The 17,373-nt window shown below is 45.8% G+C and overlaps 3 protein-coding genes across 6 annotated transcripts; all 3 read left to right on the top strand.

Annotated features, from left to right (window-relative positions):
• The first annotated feature begins 2,724 nt into the window (after nucleotides 1-2,724).
• On the top strand, nucleotides 2,725-6,677 carry LOC127332404 (vacuolar cation/proton exchanger 2). Of its 4 annotated transcripts, none has more exons than XM_071819113.1 (12): nucleotides 2,725-2,878; nucleotides 2,977-3,249; nucleotides 3,454-3,501; nucleotides 3,621-3,649; nucleotides 3,747-3,943; nucleotides 4,032-4,244; nucleotides 4,759-4,884; nucleotides 5,079-5,195; nucleotides 5,278-5,331; nucleotides 5,420-5,536; nucleotides 5,659-5,752; nucleotides 6,176-6,677. In XM_071819113.1, exons 2-12 carry the CDS (start codon nucleotides 2,996-2,998, stop codon nucleotides 6,187-6,189), a joined length of 1,263 nt encoding a protein of 420 aa, XP_071675214.1. In that variant the 5' UTR covers nucleotides 2,725-2,878; nucleotides 2,977-2,995; the 3' UTR covers nucleotides 6,190-6,677. The 4 variants fall into 4 exon arrangements, with proteins under 4 accessions (XP_071675214.1, XP_051214669.1, XP_071675215.1 ...); XM_051358709.2 differs by having other exon boundaries at nucleotides 3,431-3,501; XM_071819114.1 differs by lacking the exon at nucleotides 2,725-2,878 and having other exon boundaries at nucleotides 2,885-3,249.
• Nucleotides 6,678-11,062: 4,385 nt separating this feature from the next.
• On the top strand, nucleotides 11,063-14,231 carry LOC127332406 (uncharacterized). Its single transcript, XM_051358712.2, has 2 exons — nucleotides 11,063-12,871; nucleotides 13,796-14,231. Exons 1-2 carry the CDS (start codon nucleotides 11,178-11,180, stop codon nucleotides 13,800-13,802), a joined length of 1,701 nt encoding a protein of 566 aa, XP_051214672.1. The 5' UTR covers nucleotides 11,063-11,177; the 3' UTR covers nucleotides 13,803-14,231.
• Nucleotides 14,232-14,681: 450 nt separating this feature from the next.
• On the top strand, nucleotides 14,682-17,269 carry LOC127332407 (glucan endo-1,3-beta-glucosidase 5). Its single transcript, XM_051358713.2, has one exon. The coding sequence runs from the start codon at nucleotides 15,560-15,562 to the stop codon at nucleotides 17,045-17,047; it is 1,488 nt and encodes a 495-aa protein (XP_051214673.1). The 5' UTR covers nucleotides 14,682-15,559; the 3' UTR covers nucleotides 17,048-17,269.
• The last annotated feature ends 104 nt before the right edge of the window (nucleotides 17,270-17,373 follow it).

Genomic DNA, 17,373 nt, shown 5'->3' with positions numbered 1-17,373 from the left:
GCCTTTCGTTCCTCTATATTAATATAACAGCCACAACATAGAGTTGACGAAAGATTTGGAACAGAAAACAAAGAACTAGGGCAACAACAAGACCATGCCCAAAAGAAAAGAAGAAACACAATAGAGATTAAGGCGGATCAACTAAGCGTCGCGCCTTCCGAAGAAGTACCACCACACTCCTAGCGTCGACACGTCTGTACCAGCTACCAAGCAACACATTCAGAAAAGGAAATCGAGACGCTGCCCGGACCACTTGGTCCTGGGGCTTCCCCCGACACACACTGCGAAGAGAACATAGGGTAGCCACGACCTTCCAGGAAGCAACACCTTCGAGAAGAATATCCATAATTGGGGGTATATCATAGGAAAACGCTTACGATCCGTCGCCCGACCGGGAGCGAAAGATCGGTCGTTCTGGTTGCACGTCACGCGGCCCACCTCGAACGACCGGGGCCCACCCGCGTGGTCTTCTTCTCCCGCATCTGTCTTCCCCGGCCTTCCTTTATTCTGCCGCTGTTGCAAATCGTTCCGAGGGTGCGCTGCCGCTGTCCATTGTGGCTACGCGCGCGTTGCTTCTGCCTGCTGCCTACTCTCCCACTAATAGCTGACCTCATGTCCATGGATGCCCTGCAACTGAAGTTCAACATGGCCATGGCCATTGTGGCTACAAATACAAGATCTCCTACTGTTTCTAGGAAGAAGAGGAACCGGTTGAAATGGGTGTGGAGTCGCCAGATCTACCGATGACGGCTCCGGCAAGCCGGATTTGCGGGCGGCGACACCGTATTGGTGGGATCTAGTTTGCCATGGACAAATTTTCCGTTGATATTTTCTTGATGTTGTATAAGTTAATAATTTTTGTAACACAGACATATAAGTTTTGTAGTCAAAGCAGGCGAGAGATGTTGTAATGTTTACCTAGATGTTTGCCACAAGTTTGTGACTTTTGTTGTAATCATGTATATTTTTTATTAATATAGTTGATGATTTTTATTGTAATTAAATTTGTAGCAAATTTGTTATGGCTTAACCAATTTTCATACCAACAAACATATGTTTTTTTTGTTGTAATACTTGTATATTTTTGGTATAGTTTCTGTCGATTTTTGTTGTGAACAAAGGTGTAGCAAAATAGTTGTTGTTTAACCATTTTTTATAACATTTACTTTTCCAAAATTTACTGTGAAGATTTTGTTGTAATACTATATATTTTTTGTACACCCAAATATAAAAAATGTTGTTTTTTGTTGTTAATTATTGTTGTAAATATGTTACTAATTTGGTGTAAAGATATTTATGGCATGAAAACTGACTATTTGTAAACACCCCAAAAAATTGTTTTTTGCTCCTAGTTTGTTGCTGTAAACATATTGGTTATTTTGTTGTAATCGTTTTGTCATTTTTGTAAATATAGTTTTTTTATTTTTGTTGTCAACTAATCTGTAATAAATAAAATGTTGTTAACCACTTTTGCATTGCTACAAACACATGTTTTTTGTTGTTGTAAATGGACTGGCCCTGGACTGCGGGTTGATTTTCAGAAAACCTGAGGGGGTAAATGCAAACATTGGCGTGGCTGTTTGTGGACGCCGGATCGCGATCCGATGGCGCGGGGAGCAGCCGATTTTCTGGCCCCAGATCGGGCGACAGAGGGCTAGCGTTGCCCTATATCATAGGTAGCATCATATGTTCAATGAGCGAAAAAAGCTGATGTATCATTATAATTAGCTCACAATTACTAAGTTAGCATCGGCAGCAATGAAATGTTACATTACTTGGGATCTGACCAAAGTCACATTTACAGTTGTTTTGTAATTTCTAGTTTAAGATTTCTAGTTTATAATCTATAGTTTCTTTAGTTTTAAATAAAGTAGTACTAAATCTTAAACTAGAAATCACAAAATAAACTAGAAGTGTAACTTAGTGGCATCTCTAGGTGGGGGTGCCTAGTGCGTACTCAATCGGAAACTCTCATTTGCAACTAGTTGCACCCGCACCCCATTTTTTGTTGTGACACTTCCAAGTTTCCAAAAAATGCAAACTAAAATTCTAGACAAACATTGTGTTGTGTCTTGTGCATCTGTGAAGTTTCATCCAAAAATATGTCAAAATGTGACCTGTGTAAAAAAGAGAAGACGTACGTAAATAGTGTCACGTACTATTTACACATCATTTGTTCTTTTTGTGTAGGCCACATTTTGACATATTTTTGGATGAAATTTCACAGATGCACAAGATACAATAGAATGTATGTCTAGAATTTTAGTTTGCATTTTTTGGAAACTTGGAAATGTCAGAACAAAAATGGGGTGCGGGCGCAACTAGTTGCGGAATATCCCCTCTCGTACTCAATAGCCAGTACTAGTGTCTAGTGCCCACTGCATTGAGCAAGTGCAGCTTAACCAGACTGATCAGATCTAATCATCACTCACTCACTCACGAGTATAGAATAACCAAAACACCTTTTCTCACCATCTGGTCCCGTTAACTCCACAGATACCCACGCGGGCCCAGCTCGATCCGGTGGGGCCGCCGTGAGGTACGCAGGCGGGTAGCGGATAGCTCACCCTGCCACTTCTCCTTCCGACCACCACCCACGAAGCGTGGGCAGCTCACTGATGCGCACTTCCTCCTCTATGACACGTGGGCCCAGATGCCGATCCAGGCCCCACGCGCCAGGCGTACGGCCGGATCCCCACTCCGCCGAAGCATCGCAGGCAGCTTCGTCCTCGTGCCAGTCGCGTCGCGTCGCGCAACAAAAACCAGCGGAAGGAAGGAGGAATAGTAAAACGGACGAGCACAGAGAGGCTGATTCCGAACCCAAATCCCAGCCCTAATCCTCATTCCGTCGTTCTGATCTGCCCGCCTCGCGCCGGAGGTGGGATCCCGCGCGCGCTGTCCGTCCGGCGGTTGCTGCTCCACGGATCGGTGCCGGTTCTTGATTCTTTTCTCTTTGCTCCGGATTTGTTTGCGCAGATGATGGGTGCGGCGGAGAATGCAGAGCTGGGAGGGCTCCACGACGAGGAGGAGATGGTGGCCGGCACGGCGCCGCCGCCGCCCAGGAAGATGCAGTCGCTCGACTTCGAGCACATCGGCTCGCTCGCCGCCGTCGCCGAGTCGCTCTCGCCAAGGAGCAAGTGGCGGATGGCGCTCAGGAGCGTGCGCATCGTCATCTTCCAGGCAAAGATCAACGTGCTCCTGCCCTTCGGCCCACTCGCCATCACGCTCCACTACATCCCCGGGAACCACGTACGTGAGGAGCACGCTCATCATCAAATCACCCTTCCCAATTCATTTCCAGCATCCGTCAGTCAGCACCATGAATGCTTCCACATATTCTTTTTGGCATTCCTCGTCACATTTATTATTAGTTGCAAGAGCAAAGCTGACCTTTTCATTTCTGCGCTTGCTTCCTTCAAATGCTTCACAGCAAGGGTGGGTTTTCCTTTTCAGCTTAATCGGCATCACGCCCTTGGCCGAGAGATTGGGGTATGCAACCGAGTAAGTACTGCTGCCACTGGTTGACTTGAACCAATCTTCACTTGGTTATATGCCTAAAACTACCTGCCTCACCCACCTTTCTATATGTTATAACTTGGATCCCGCCTTGTCTTGTGCAGGCAACTTGCCTGCTACACTGGCCCAACAAGTATGTGCCTTCATCTTCCAAATTACCCTAGCTTTCCGATTCAAATCTTGCCTTCATCGATCAATTGGTAAAGATTCAACATTTTTCAAAACTGCAGTTGGGGGCCTTCTGAATGCTACATTCGGGAATGCGACGGAGATGATTATCTCGATTTATGCGCTCAAAAACGGAATGATTCGGGTCGTCCAGCAGTCGCTGCTAGGCTCAATATTGTCAAACATGCTATTAGTGCTTGGGTGTGCTTTCTTTGCTGGTGGGCTTGCCCATCCTGATAGAGACCAGGTCTTCAACAAGGTACCGATCAAAAAAAGAATCTGCTAATACGTTTCCATTATTATCGTGACACATTTTATCTTCTTTTGACTTGAATTTCTCGATGTAGGCATCAGCTGTTGTAAATTCCGGGTTGCTATTGATGGCTGTCTTGGGTCTAATGTTTCCAGCCGTGCTTCACTTTACACACTCTGAAGCGCACTATGGAAAATCCGAAGTTTCCCTCTCAAGGTTTAGTAGCTGCATCATGCTTGTGGCCTACGCTAGCTATCTGTTTTTTCAACTGAAGAGCCAGCGCAGTCTATACAGCCCGATTGGCGAAGTAAGTAGCTGCAAGCTAATCTATGCAAACATTTATCTTTTTGGATAAGCAAAAGTAATTTATGAAACCACTGAAAAACAATACTTCATATGGGTGAATAAGGAGATAACATTGATTTACTCTGAAAACAGGGCATGGACCACTTTAGTCATGCATCCCAGTTATTATATTCATCTGTGTAAAATTATAGCTTCAGCATTGTGTATTGTAAGATTACCAAGCTGCACAGGATGCATGCAGTATGGCCAATCATGTTTTTGTGCCTTTCAATTCGTTAGTTTTGCTCTAGTACATCATGTGCCCTGTCTTTAAATATCCAGATACCATAAAACTTTTTTTTTGGCTATCCTGCTCTAGTTCAGGATCTTTTAATTATACATGTAATCATTTGCTCTTTTTTTTGAGTTCACGTGGAGTAACAAGTAACAGTTACCCATCAAACAGATCACAGAAAACAAATAATTTTGTGTGTGTACAGTTCCTTATGCCTCCTATTTCTTACTTGCCATAATAGGAAGAAGAAACCACTGAGGACGAGGAGGATGAAAAGGAGATAACACAGGGTGAAGCTATCGCCTGGCTTTTTGTGTTGACTATTTGGATTTCTATTCTCTCTGGGTACCTGGTAGATGCCATACAGGTAATGAAGAGTTTGTTAACCACTATTCCATATGCTTTATGACTGTCAAAAGTTTTTCGCCTTGCACTTGTTTCGTTACCTATCTCCCTTCATAACTCATTGCCTATGTGGAATTATATCAAGCGGTATTATCGTTAATTTACGTCAACACATTTTCTCTTCTTTAACTGTGCATCTTTAATATATTGTAACAGGGGGCCTCTGAATCATTGAACATGCCACTGGCCTTTATCAGTGTTATTCTGCTCCCTATTGTGGGGAATGCTGCTGAGCATGCAAGCGCCATTATGTTTGCCATGAAAAACAAACTTGTAAGTATCCCCTGCTTTCAACCCTTTCTGCAACTCATTTTTGTACTTTTCTTCTCACTTATAATCTCTTGCATACCACAAGGACATTACATTGGGTGTTGCCATAGGATCATCAACACAGATATCTATGTTTGTGGTAAGAATATTTAGCCAACAAGGTTCAACTTGTCATCGTTTGCACTTTTGAAGAATTGCAATAAACATCCATTTTGCATGATTTGCAGATTCCATTCTGTGTGGTAATTGGCTGGATGATGGGAGAAGAAATGGACTTGAATTTTCAATTGTTTGAGACAGCAACTCTTTTTATAACAGTACTTGTGGTGGCATTTATGCTACAGGTTTGTTTACAGAACAACTCAGCATTTATAATGTGTTCTGTGGTTTATATGAATTCTACAACTTGCTGCTTTTGAATTCCATCAAGTTTCACCTTTCACATTTTAGTGTATGCTTTTTCCAGGAAGGCACATCGAACTACTTTAAAGGCCTTATGCTCATATTATGCTATCTCATAGTTGCTGCGAGCTTTTTTGTGCATGTTGATCCCAAATCAAGTAAGTAGTCTGTTCACCGTTCAACCTCCATAGTTATCTCATCACTAATCCTCAAGGTTACCTAGTGGTTGAATATAAAAGCTTAGTAAACAGTAAATTGAGCAAGATCATATTGATTGCTTAAAACTGTTCTGAACATCGAGAAAATGGAGCGACCAGTGTTTCTGTGCTTATCTTCCTTGTCATGGTACTCAAATTAAAGTTGATATGTTGAATGTATATGGTTATGTATATTGTTGATCTTTGAACTTTTTAAGCACTCTCATAAATATTGCTATCTGTAGTACCAACTCAGTGTAGATTTCAAATATCGGAAGACAGAGGAGCAGAAACAACAGATTTATTTTCAAATATATTGTTTCTTGATTAAGTGCTTTTCTGTACCTGCATCCTCTAATAATGGACACGATCGACCTAAAACAGGTGACAACAAATGAGAACTCCCCGCCAGGATTCCTGTGAACTGATAGGGGGAGGCTACTATCAGAATTGCGGATATTGGCAAATATCAATTGTTTGCAATGTAGCATCTGCTGACTCCTGAATTTGAAGAACAACTTGCTGGCAGAATCGCACATTAAGTTCCAGCTTGCAATTGTATGGCGCTGATGCGGCTTTTTTTTAAGATAGCAACGGCATCGCCCTTTGAGAACCTGTAATTTTATGGGACAGTACATGAAGACCATTAGTCTGTATTTGTTGTAAACTACACTTGGTCGCAGTTTTGATGATGATGTTGTATTAATGTCAAGGAACTGACTACATTGTGCAGTTCAAGGAACACTGTTAGCTCTGTAAAATGGTCTATCACTGGTAATTCGGTTTTCTTGTTTTGTAAAAGCCAACATCAATGTAGAAGGCTGATACTCTGGTGGGAAAACAGAACACAACTGCATGATCAGAGGGCAACACGATTGGTTGTGAAGTAATCATCTCCAGAGTTTAGCTCCCAAAGTTACTGAATTGAACTCTGAATTCATAAATAAGCCATACTTTTTTGGGTGAAAAATTCATGTGCTCCCATTATTTTCAATATAGTTACAGATATGTGTGCAGCCCTTCACTTTGTGATGGGACTGTATACACATTTTTCTTGAATCTAGGCCCCATTTATACTTCTCCATATGTTTTTGGTTATTTATCCTCGTGCCACTATGGATGAGTTATGCTTTTAACATGGGATGACTTATATGTCATGTTAAAAGCATAAGTCATCCTTTTGCCATTGTCATGTCAGACATTAAACATCAATTGTTTATTTTTCTTTGTTTGAGCAATATAAATTCTTATAGAATGAACATAAAATGTTTAGATTTCCACAAGTAAACTAGTTTTGAACACATTACCTGTATATAACCATAGTTTTGTATTAAAAGAGGGTACTACTAGTTAGATATATTTGTTGGATATGTCGTCGTGCATAAGACACTGCTCACATAAGTCTTTGTCTTGCCATGTTGAATTATTGTTGATGCTGAAGTGAAAAAACATAACCAACACTCAATAAGAATCAATGTCTTTTTTATGTTACATTCCATGTCAGAAGGATACAAGAAGTAGCAACTCATCCAAGATTCATTGTATATGACCTTACCTTTTGGTAAACTAAGGGGCTCTTTGGACCAAAAGGATTTCATCTACATTTTGGAAGATTTACATCGTATTAGCATTTTTTTCCTATGGAAATCCTTTGGTCATGGGACTTATGTGCCTTCATTTTATAGGAATCTCAACATGAGCTCAAACCTCATTTTATTTTCCCTTTGGAAAGTCCAGTACACTTCACTTTGTCCTTCTCTATTGTATCCTCAATACTCTAAAATTCTTGTTCTTGTGCACATCCAAAGGCTCCTATTTGCCAAATCCTCATGTTTTGAAATAGGAATCCACTATATGGGGCACGTTTGTTATGTGACTTTCCATTTTTATGTTTTCAAAGTCATACATTTATAGAGTCCTCAAAGGTCTCAATGACTCAGTCACTGCCCAACCACTAAGAATAGAATATACCTCAAGCGGAAGTCGTAGAAGATGATAATTTCAAACTGATCCGATGGGTTAAAGACATGAACTGGCATCCACAATTTTAATGCTCAACATATTTAGGACAATAAGAGGAACCAACTCTGATTCTTATTTTAACATACATCCCAAAGACACTCGAAATTTAAAATGATAGCATGCCTAGAAGGTTTAAAACTGAGTGCTGCTAATAGCGCTTTGAACCTCATTATAGAAACTGATTGTGCTGCTGTTATTGAGGCATTCGAGGATGGCAGCAGGATCAGGTCTGAGCTATGATTCATTGCAAATGACTTCAAAAGGATGGAACCTACATATCGACAAGTTATCCTATCCAAAGTTAGCAGATCTTGCAATACTGTAGCGCATGGTTTATGTCAATTTAGCCGTAGTGTGTTGTGTGATGGGGTTTTACAAGGTGCGTGCCGACCTGCGTGTCGAAAGCGGCATTGAACGATTGTAACCTAAACTTTATTATCTGATTAATACACAACACATTTTATTTTAAAAAGAAAGTTAAAATGATAGAAAATGTTTCAAAAGCCTTATATGAAATTGAAAGACGGTAATTGTAAGCACTTCTAATGTATATTAATATCTAAACCAAGAATCATTCACATGCTTGCTCAAGATTTTCACGCCATGTACCTATTATGATATGATAAGTTTAGTGAAAGTAAGAATCACCTTTTGCTGGAATGTGGAGATATTAATCTACCTACCCTAATGTCCAAATCTTTGTACTTGTCCTCACACAAACATCGGCTTGTTCATTAAATACTACAATAGTATCTCATCACCTCTTAAAATTTGAAGTGTAAATTAAAATGAAACCGTAGATATATGCCATGTTAAATATTATTGAGATTAATAGGTTATTCAACATCTCTTCCACTCTAGTGTGTTATTATTAGCAAACATGCTCACACGTGCATGTCTATGTGCGTGTTTTTTCATAAGTGCAAAACTAATTTAGTGAAATATGATGAATATTCAAGACGTTGTAAAGTTAAAGCAAGGATTCTTTTACCAGTTCGACATGATCTTCATACTTGAAGAATATCATTCCATCCCATAATGTAAGATGTTATTACAACCAATATATGAGCATATTGGTTGTAACAACATAATTATAATATGGGACAAAGGGAGTACATATATAAAACTTGATAGCTCTTGTAGGGTATCTTGTAAAGGCATCTAAATTTAACAAAATGAAAACCATGCAAAAACAGTTGCACAACTAAGTGGGAGGGCCGTGTACATGTTTGCAGAATAGATGACTAATTTCAATACCCGTTTGCAAGATATGAAAGTAGTTAAGTTCTATGTTGTGATTTAGGTGTAAATATGCGTGGAAACTACTTCAGCATCATGTAAACAATGAAAAGACTAGAAAATACAAATATTACAGATAGTATCTCACCACCTCTTAATATTTGAAGTGTAAGTTAAAATGAAACTCTAGATACCAATTCTTGTCTTTCACCTTTCTCTTAACTTTGTATCCACCATTTCACAACCTTTTTTTGTCAGTACCAATGCCAACACAAATTGAAGTTGGGTTTTCAACTGAGGCACACTAAATGAAAAAATAGTTCTTTCAGACTACATATAGATACTCATCTTTTGAAGGGGGAACCGGAGCTATTATTCATGCATAACCCCTATGTTGGGAACGATTGATAATATTTACGGTGACACATGTGTTTGGGACTTGAGGGTGAACCCACACATGCCGACTCACCCCCAAAGAAGACACAGCCTTGCTAATTAATCAGGTTCAAAGTTGTATTTCAGTCGGTTAAGAGCATCTCCACCGGCGGCCCCGATAGCTTTTTGAGGGCCGGGGGCGAAAATGGGCTCGCACCGGCGCCCCTCAAACAGCGCCGGCCAATTTTCGAGCCTAATAGAATCACCGGCAATCCCGTGCCGGTCCTTTGACCAAGGGCGCGAATCGGGCGCGCCGGCGCCTCGCGGAACGACGGTTTTCGCGGGTGGGAGCGCCTTGTCAGCGACAGGACGCGGCGGTTCGCATCGGCCGCGATGCGGGAAGGTTGGTCGTCGGCGTTTAATGGTCTGTCGCGTGCAAACTGAAGCGGCCACGAGGGCAGCGACTGGCCACGCGACATCCAGTCGCGTACGTCGTCGTTAATGCGGGCAGTTGTGGCCGCTATATAGTACGCACGCCGTCCACCACCGCGGTGTTATCCTCTCATCTCCACTACCGCCGCCGGCCCATTCTCTCCACCTCAAAATGTCGTGCCGTCTAAAGACGACGTACTCAATGCTGGGCCTCAACGACCGTGCGCTGCCACCACCACCACAACCGCAGCCGGAGCCGGAGCCTGACGCGGACAACAGCTCCGACGACGACGTAGACCCAAGGTTCGCGGTGTGGCGCGAGGCCTACTTTCGCCGATGTGGAAGCTGAGGCGTTTGGAGGAGGCGGCACAATGGGGTGAGTAGCCGCAGGCACCCCCCGACCCGGAGCAGGCGGCGATCCTGACGCCGTTGAACGCGCAGCGGTTCCGAACATTGAAGGAGGAGCAGCGGGAGTTCATCAACGACGCTAATCTCGAGCACACCCTCAAGATCTCGCGCCAGCGAGCGGCCACAGAGGAGGCGGAGTGACATAAGCTCGTCTCCCTCAACGCTCATCGCCACTACGACGCATTCGCCCACGAGCAAGCGAGGCGCGCCGACAACGAGCAAAGGCGGGAAGCACGGGGACGGCACCGCTGGCAAGCTCATGCGACGCTAGCCGCCATGCTCCACCGCCAGATGCGCGAAGGAAGGGCCGAGAGGCGGAGACGGATGCATGCGGCAAAGGCGAAGAACGACGACTAGGCAGCCCGTCGCGCGTCCCGTAGTAGATTGATTAAGTTTACGTTTTTAAATTCGGTTTTTAAATATCGTTTGAATTTCGTTTTGTATCAATTCGACGTACTTTTGTATAAATTCCGTATGAATTTTATTTAAATTCGGTGTTTAAATATCAATTTAAATTTAAATTTCTATCGGGGCCGCCTGTTTGGTGGCGCCGGTGTGGGAGCAGCCTCCCCAAATAGAGGATGCCATGCCGGCGCCTATTTAGAGGCTAACTGTGGAGATGCTCCAAGAGTAGATATGGATCGTGTTCTTTTTTTTTTCTCCTTTTGAGTAGACAAGGCAATGTGAACTTTTTTTTTTTTGAGTTTGTGATGTAGTATGCGTTTCCTTGTTCGAACCAAATTCGAATTCGTCGCGCTTTCCCGTGTACTAATAGCCTGACGAATCACCAATGTCAGCGTGCGGCCCGGCCCGACTACTCCCGTCTTCTCTTCGCGAGTCGCGGCCTCGCAAACAGAAGAAAAACCTCCCAAATCCCGACGAAACCCTAACCCTAGATCGCCCGCCCGCCATGGATCTCCTCCAGTCCTACGCTCCGGGCGACGCATCGTCGCCGGAGGACGACTCGCTCTCCTCGCCGGACTCCTCCCCTCTCCGCCTCCCCACCAAGTCCGCCGCCCCCGCCGTCGACGAGACCGCGCTCGCGCTGTCCGTCGCCGCCTCCACCTCCCGCCCGCTCGACCCCTCGGTCCACCTCGTCCCCTTCAACCCCACCGCCGACCAGCTCTGGGCGCCCGTCCTCGGCCCCCAGCACCCGCACGCGCCCATCTCGTCCGCCTCCGGCCACCGCAACCACAAGCTCGGCCACGTCGAGGACGCCGCGCTCCTCCCCTTCCTCTTCGACGAGCAGTACAACACCTTCCACCGCTTCGGCTACGCCTCCGACCCCTCCGGCCTCCAGATCATCGGCGACGCGCAGGCCGCCAACCCCGACACCGTCTACAACCTGCCCCCCTCCGAGCACAAGCGCCGCCGCATCCAGTCCAAGGACGACAACCAGGAGCCCGTGCCCCCGGAGGCCGACAACCCCGCAGCCGACGAGTGGGTCGTCCACAACAAGAAGAGCCCCTGGGCCGGCGTTCGGGAGGGCCCGCCCGTGGAGCTCACGGACGAGCAGAAGCAGTACGCGGAGGCACATGCCGCCAAGAAGGCCGAGAAGGAGGCGCGCGGCGAAGGGAAGGAGAAGACGGAGGTGGTGGCCAAGACCACCTTCCACGGGAAGGAGGAGAAGGACTACCAGGGACGATCGTGGATCACTCCGCCCAAGGACGCCAAGGCGGCCAACGAGCGCTGCTATATCCCCAAGAGGTGTGTGCACGAGTGGGTTGGGCACACCAAGGGGGTCTCAGCCATCAGGTTTTTCCCAAAGTATGGCCATCTGCTGCTGTCTGCTAGTATGGATTGCAAGATCAAAATCTGGGACGTGCTCGAGTCCAAGACGTGTATGCGGACGTACATGGGGCACAACAAGGCGGTGAGGGATATATCGTTCTGCAGCGACGGCAGCAAGTTCTTGAGCGCTGGGTATGACAGGAATATTCAGTACTGGGATACGGAGACTGGGCAGGTCATATCCACCTTCTCTACCGGGAAGGTCCCTTATGTTGTGAAGCTCAATCCTGATGAAGATAAGCAGAATATTCTCCTTGCTGGGATGAGTGACAAGAAGATTGTGCAGTGGGATATGAGGTCAGGGGAGATCACGCAAGAGTATGATCAGCATTTGGGGGCGGTCAACACCATCACTTTTGTAGATAATAATAGGAGGTTTGTGACCTCTAGCGATGACAAGTCGCTTCGAGTCTGGGAGTATGGTATCCCCGTGGTGATTAAGTATATCAGTGAGCCACACATGCACTCCATGCCGTCTATTGCAGTACACCCCAACTCTAACTGGCTTGCAGCGCAGAGCTTGGATAACCAGATTCTGATATACAGCACCAAGGAAAGGTTTCAACTTAATAAGAAGAAGAGGTTTGCGGGCCACATTGTGGCAGGTTATGCTTGTCAGGTGAGCTTCTCACCTGATGGGAGGTTTGTCATGTCAGGAGATGGTGAAGGCAGTTGCTGGTTCTGGGACTGGAAAAGCTGCAGGAGATTCAAGACCCTCAAGTGCCACAATGGAGTTTGCATTGGGTGTGAGTGGCATCCACTGGAGACTAGCAAGGTTGCAACATGTGGATGGGATGGCGTAATCAAATACTGGTAAGTTGACAAGATAAACATATGCCAATACATTATTTTTGTTCTGCTGCTGTTGTGAACATATGCCTATACATTATTTTTATTCTGCTGCTGTTGTGATGATTGGTTGTACTTGTACAACTGCTCCGTTTGTGTTCAAAATAAAATACATGGCTTTGTTGCAGTTAATGTTCCTTGGAAGAATTCAACTATCACAGGATTATGCATTTTACCCACTGATCTATGCTCATACTGCTAAAATAAATATGACTTGCTCCCTTTGTTCAGTATTATAAAATGATTTTGATATTTTAATGTGCACTAGATACGGACTGAAATGAGTGAACCTGCACACTGAAACGAGTCTAGATACATGCATTTTCGAAAAAAAGATAAAACATCTTATAATAGTGAACGGAGGGAGTAGATGATAGATTCTCACCCCATCCATAAGAACTGGGTAAATTTAAAATTTTGCTTATGTGGGTTGGTTTGGTGCAAAACTGGGCCTATACTTGTTAGTAGCTTGTATTTTTTTTTTTTTTTTTTTTTTTACTTTTATGCAGTAGGGTTTCTTCAGCTGACTGCCAATGGATTCTCATTGCAACCCCCAGATCTGTTAACGCATTGCTTTTCTTTCCTGGAAAATTGCTGTTATGCAAATATACCTTGACCGTTTGATGACTGTTGAGTTTATTACGTTGCAAGAAGAACTATTTTATTTATCTTTTTTGTTCTTCCCGAAGTGTTGTTAGAATGTCGTCTGTCTAAACTATTGGAGATTAATAAATTTTTAAATGTGTGATTTGAAGAAGCTGTATTTCGTTTGTTGACTGATAGACTATTTTCATACCTCTTGTTTTTCGTATGAGCTTTATGTTTTTTTTTTCCAAATGTTACCTTTTTCTTGTGATGTTGGTACTAATCATTTGATACAACTTGCAGGGATTAAGTTTCTGTGATTTGGACAGAAAGATTGCCGAAGATGCTGGAAGGGATTCATGACAATGAAGTTCACAAGGATTCAACTCCAGTAGATACTGTAAGCTCCATATGCCTGTCTAGAAAACTTCAATGCCATGAGTGGAAACTGAAAGCAGTATCATATTGTCAGCTATAATGTAGCTTCCTGTAATGTTACACTGTACCATACATATTGCACCACTCAGTTTTGAACTTCACCTTTCAACATCTAGGATTTCAGTAGTTTCAGCGTCTCCATTTTGTTGATGCCAACTTTTGTAGTAATTGAGAATGTTTGTAGTGACGGAATTTGCCCAGATTCTGGGAACTCTACCCTGGGAAATCCCCAGTGGCAATGCCTGTGTGTTCTGTTCGTAACAGAATAATAACTTGATCTCTGTACTATGTTTCCCTCGAATTCTGCTTCTGCTGCGTGAGAGGCAACCTTTGGTCTGGGTTTTCTTGCTTGCTATGCAATTTGACGCATAGCTTATCTTCTGTGTTCACAAGTTTTTATACTGTTTCTTTTGCTTGGGTTTAGGTGTCCGGGAGCCTGCTAATATGGTAAGTTTGTTCACTTGAAAATGTTGGTTGATGTGTGGTCTGTGGAGTCAGAGCATGGTCAACCTCTGTGCCTGAACATTAGAAGCATAGAAAACAAAGAAACATTTAAAGGACATGTCTAAAAAAGTTACAAAGGTTGCATTTTGGGTTTAAATAGCTCCATCATGGAAGTCCAACTTTCTTAGTATTATACTGTTTTCTTTTTACAATATAAACTCTTTGATTCAAGGATTGTCATGAACTTGGGAGTATTTAAATCTTTGAGAATTTTGTTGATGCTAGTTGTTGGAATTCATAGAAAATCTAACATCAACTCAAACCTTTGCAGATGCTTTGTTTTTTTCCTTTGATAAAATCAAACAAACTTTGGTGCATATGTAGGATCAAAGTGAGCTCACATTTGCAATGCTATGTTTTTAGAAATGCAAATCACTCTCGAGTTTCTTAGAGGATTGTTAGAAAAAGACTTACTACCTTTATTATATAAAAAAAGCAACAGATGGCATGCTGTTCTGGATAGAAACCCTTGATCGCTGTCGACCAACATTCATCAGATGGGATAAGAAAACGTCAACTCGTGAGGACTGAGGTGCTGTCATTCAATCGTTGGTCACTCCATCGTCGGCAGCCGTGTGAACCGTCAGATCCGTACGGAGGGTCGAAACACAGGACAAGACAGAAGCGCCACCACGGTGCAAGCGTGTCGAGGTCGGCATAGCACCGGCGCAGCCGCGTCTCAATCGTTGAAACGCCACAAGCAAGGAAGCAAAATGAAATAAAATGATTCCCTAATTTCCTGGCTTCCAAGGTCAAAAACCCCAAGGGTGAATCTATTCAGATATACGCACACGTATCACCCCTCGATCCTCTCAAACTCCTTGGTTGCCACACTTGTCCATTGTAGTTTGGCATCTTCTTTTCCTTCCCCATCGACTGATGCAATGGCAATGCCCCACAATTTGTATATGCTTTCCTTGCCCCCTGCAAGGCAAATCCAAACTTTCTACCCATGCAACCTTTCTAGTAGTTTGTAGGACATCTTTTCTCTTGGCTTTCTTCCCATTGAACGCTATTTATCTCCTGCCAACAACACAACAAGCTCGGAGAAGATCATACATACACATAGCACTGCTGGTTGGTCAGCAGAAAACCAGGTAGCTTAGCTGATAATACTATTAGAGCATGGGGTCGTCGTCTGCGGCGGTGCAAGCGGTGGTGTTGCTGTGGCTGGCGGTGGTGTTCCGGGCGCGGCCCGTGGAGGCGCTGGCGGCCAACTGGGGCACCCGCGCGCGGCACCCGCTTCCCGGCGACATCACCGTGCGCCTGCTCAAGGACAACGGCTTCGACAAGGCCAAGCTCTTCGAGGCCGACCCGGCCGCTCTGCAGGCGCTCGGCCACTCCGGCATCCAGGTCATGCTGGGCCTCCCCAACGAGCTGCTCGCGTCCGTGGCCGGCAACGTCGCCGCCGCCGAGCAGTGGGTGCAGCAGAACGTCTCCAACTACGTCTCCAAGTACGGCGTGGACATCAGGTACGTGGCGGTGGGCAACGAGCCCTTCCTCAAGTCCTACAAGGGCATGTTCGAGGCCGCCACGCTCCCCGCCGTGCAGAACGTGCAGGCGGCGCTCGTCAAGGCCGGGCTGGCGCGGCAGGTGCGCATCACCGTCCCGATCAACGCCGACGTCTACGAGTCGCTCGACGGCCGCCCCTCCTCCGGCGACTTCCGCCCGGACATCACCACGCTCATGACCAACCTCGTCCGCTTCCTCCTCGACAGCGGCGGCGTGCTCGCCATCAACATCTACCCGTTCCTCTCCCTCGACGCCGACGCCAACTTCCCCCGCGACTACGCCTACTTCCCTGCCCCCGGCGCCCCGCCGTCGCAGGCCAGCGTGCAGGACGGCAACGTGCTCTACACCAACGTCTTCGACGCCAACTACGACACCCTCATCGCCGCGCTCGAGAAGCACGGCCTCGGCAACATCACCGTCGTCGTCGGCGAGATCGGCTGGCCCACCGACGGCGACGCCAACGCCAACGTCGCCAGCGCGCAGCGGTTCAACCAGGGCCTCTTCGACCGCATCGTCGCCGGCAAGGGCACGCCCCGCCGCCCGCAGATGCCCGACGTCTACGTCTTCGCGCTGCTGGACGAGGACAACAAGAGCGTCGACCCGGGCAACTTCGAGCGCCACTGGGGCGTCTTCAACTACGACGGCTCGCCCAAGTACCCGCTCAGCCTCGCCAGCGGCAGGGCCATCGTGCCGGCCAAGGGCGTCAAGTACCTCTCCAAGCAGTGGTGCGTGCTCCGGTCCGACGCCAGCCCCACGGACCCTGCCGTCGTCGGCGCCGTCGGCTACGCCTGCCAGTTCGCCGACTGCACCAGCCTCAGCCCCGGCTCGTCCTGCGGCAGCCTCGACGTGCGCGGCAACATCTCCTACGCATTCAACCAGTTCTTCCAGTCTGCCAGCCAGCAGAAGGGCTCCTGCGCCTTCAACAACCTTGCCGTCATCACCACCACCGACCCGTCGCAGGGGACCTGCCGCTTCAGGATAGAGATCGACCCCGGACGCCGCGACCGCACCCACGGCAACTCCGACTCCGCCGCGGCCAGGGCCGCAGTCGCGTGGGGCGCCGTCGTGCTGCTCGCATTGCTTGCCATTGTGGCCGTGTGACACGATCGAGCAGTCAGTCAGCAGCTAGAGAGGACCAAATCAATTCTTTCGTTCTATCTTCTTCTTTAAACAGGGGCAACTGAACTAACGACTAAGCTCAGGGCATGATGGTAGATTTTATTTACCTGTCAAGCTCGTTCAGAAGGGATTATTGTTGTGTTTATTTATTTGTCAGTGATGATTCTTTCGGATGTATATACATGAATGTTACATAGTTGCAGACGCTGATAGTATCCTTTAATTCGGTATGTACATACTACTTTCTTCTATCAATCTCCAATCTCTTCCGTTGATGGCTCAGCCTTGAGGGTTCATAATTCAGATCA

This window comes from Lolium perenne, chromosome 4, assembly GCF_019359855.2.
Source record: "Lolium perenne isolate Kyuss_39 chromosome 4, Kyuss_2.0, whole genome shotgun sequence".
In the NCBI taxonomy this organism is placed as follows: Eukaryota; Viridiplantae; Streptophyta; class Magnoliopsida; order Poales; family Poaceae; genus Lolium; species Lolium perenne.
Note: the sequence above shows the minus strand (reverse complement) of the source record. Positions and strands in the feature narration are given on the sequence as shown.

Coding starts and splice junctions, on each gene's coding strand:
- LOC127332404 (XM_051358709.2), top strand. CDS start 2,977: ATGATGGGTGCGGCGGAGAATGCAGAGCTGGGAGGGCTCCACGACGAG. Junction 3,650..3,746: donor CTGCTACACTGGCCCAACAA/GTATGTGCCTTC, acceptor TCAAAACTGCAG/TTGGGGGCCTTCTGAATGCT. Junction 4,885..5,078: donor ACCTGGTAGATGCCATACAG/GTAATGAAGAGT, acceptor ATATTGTAACAG/GGGGCCTCTGAATCATTGAA.
- LOC127332406 (XM_051358712.2), top strand. CDS start 11,178: ATGGATCTCCTCCAGTCCTACGCTCCGGGCGACGCATCGTCGCCGGAG.
- LOC127332407 (XM_051358713.2), top strand. CDS start 15,560: ATGGGGTCGTCGTCTGCGGCGGTGCAAGCGGTGGTGTTGCTGTGGCTG.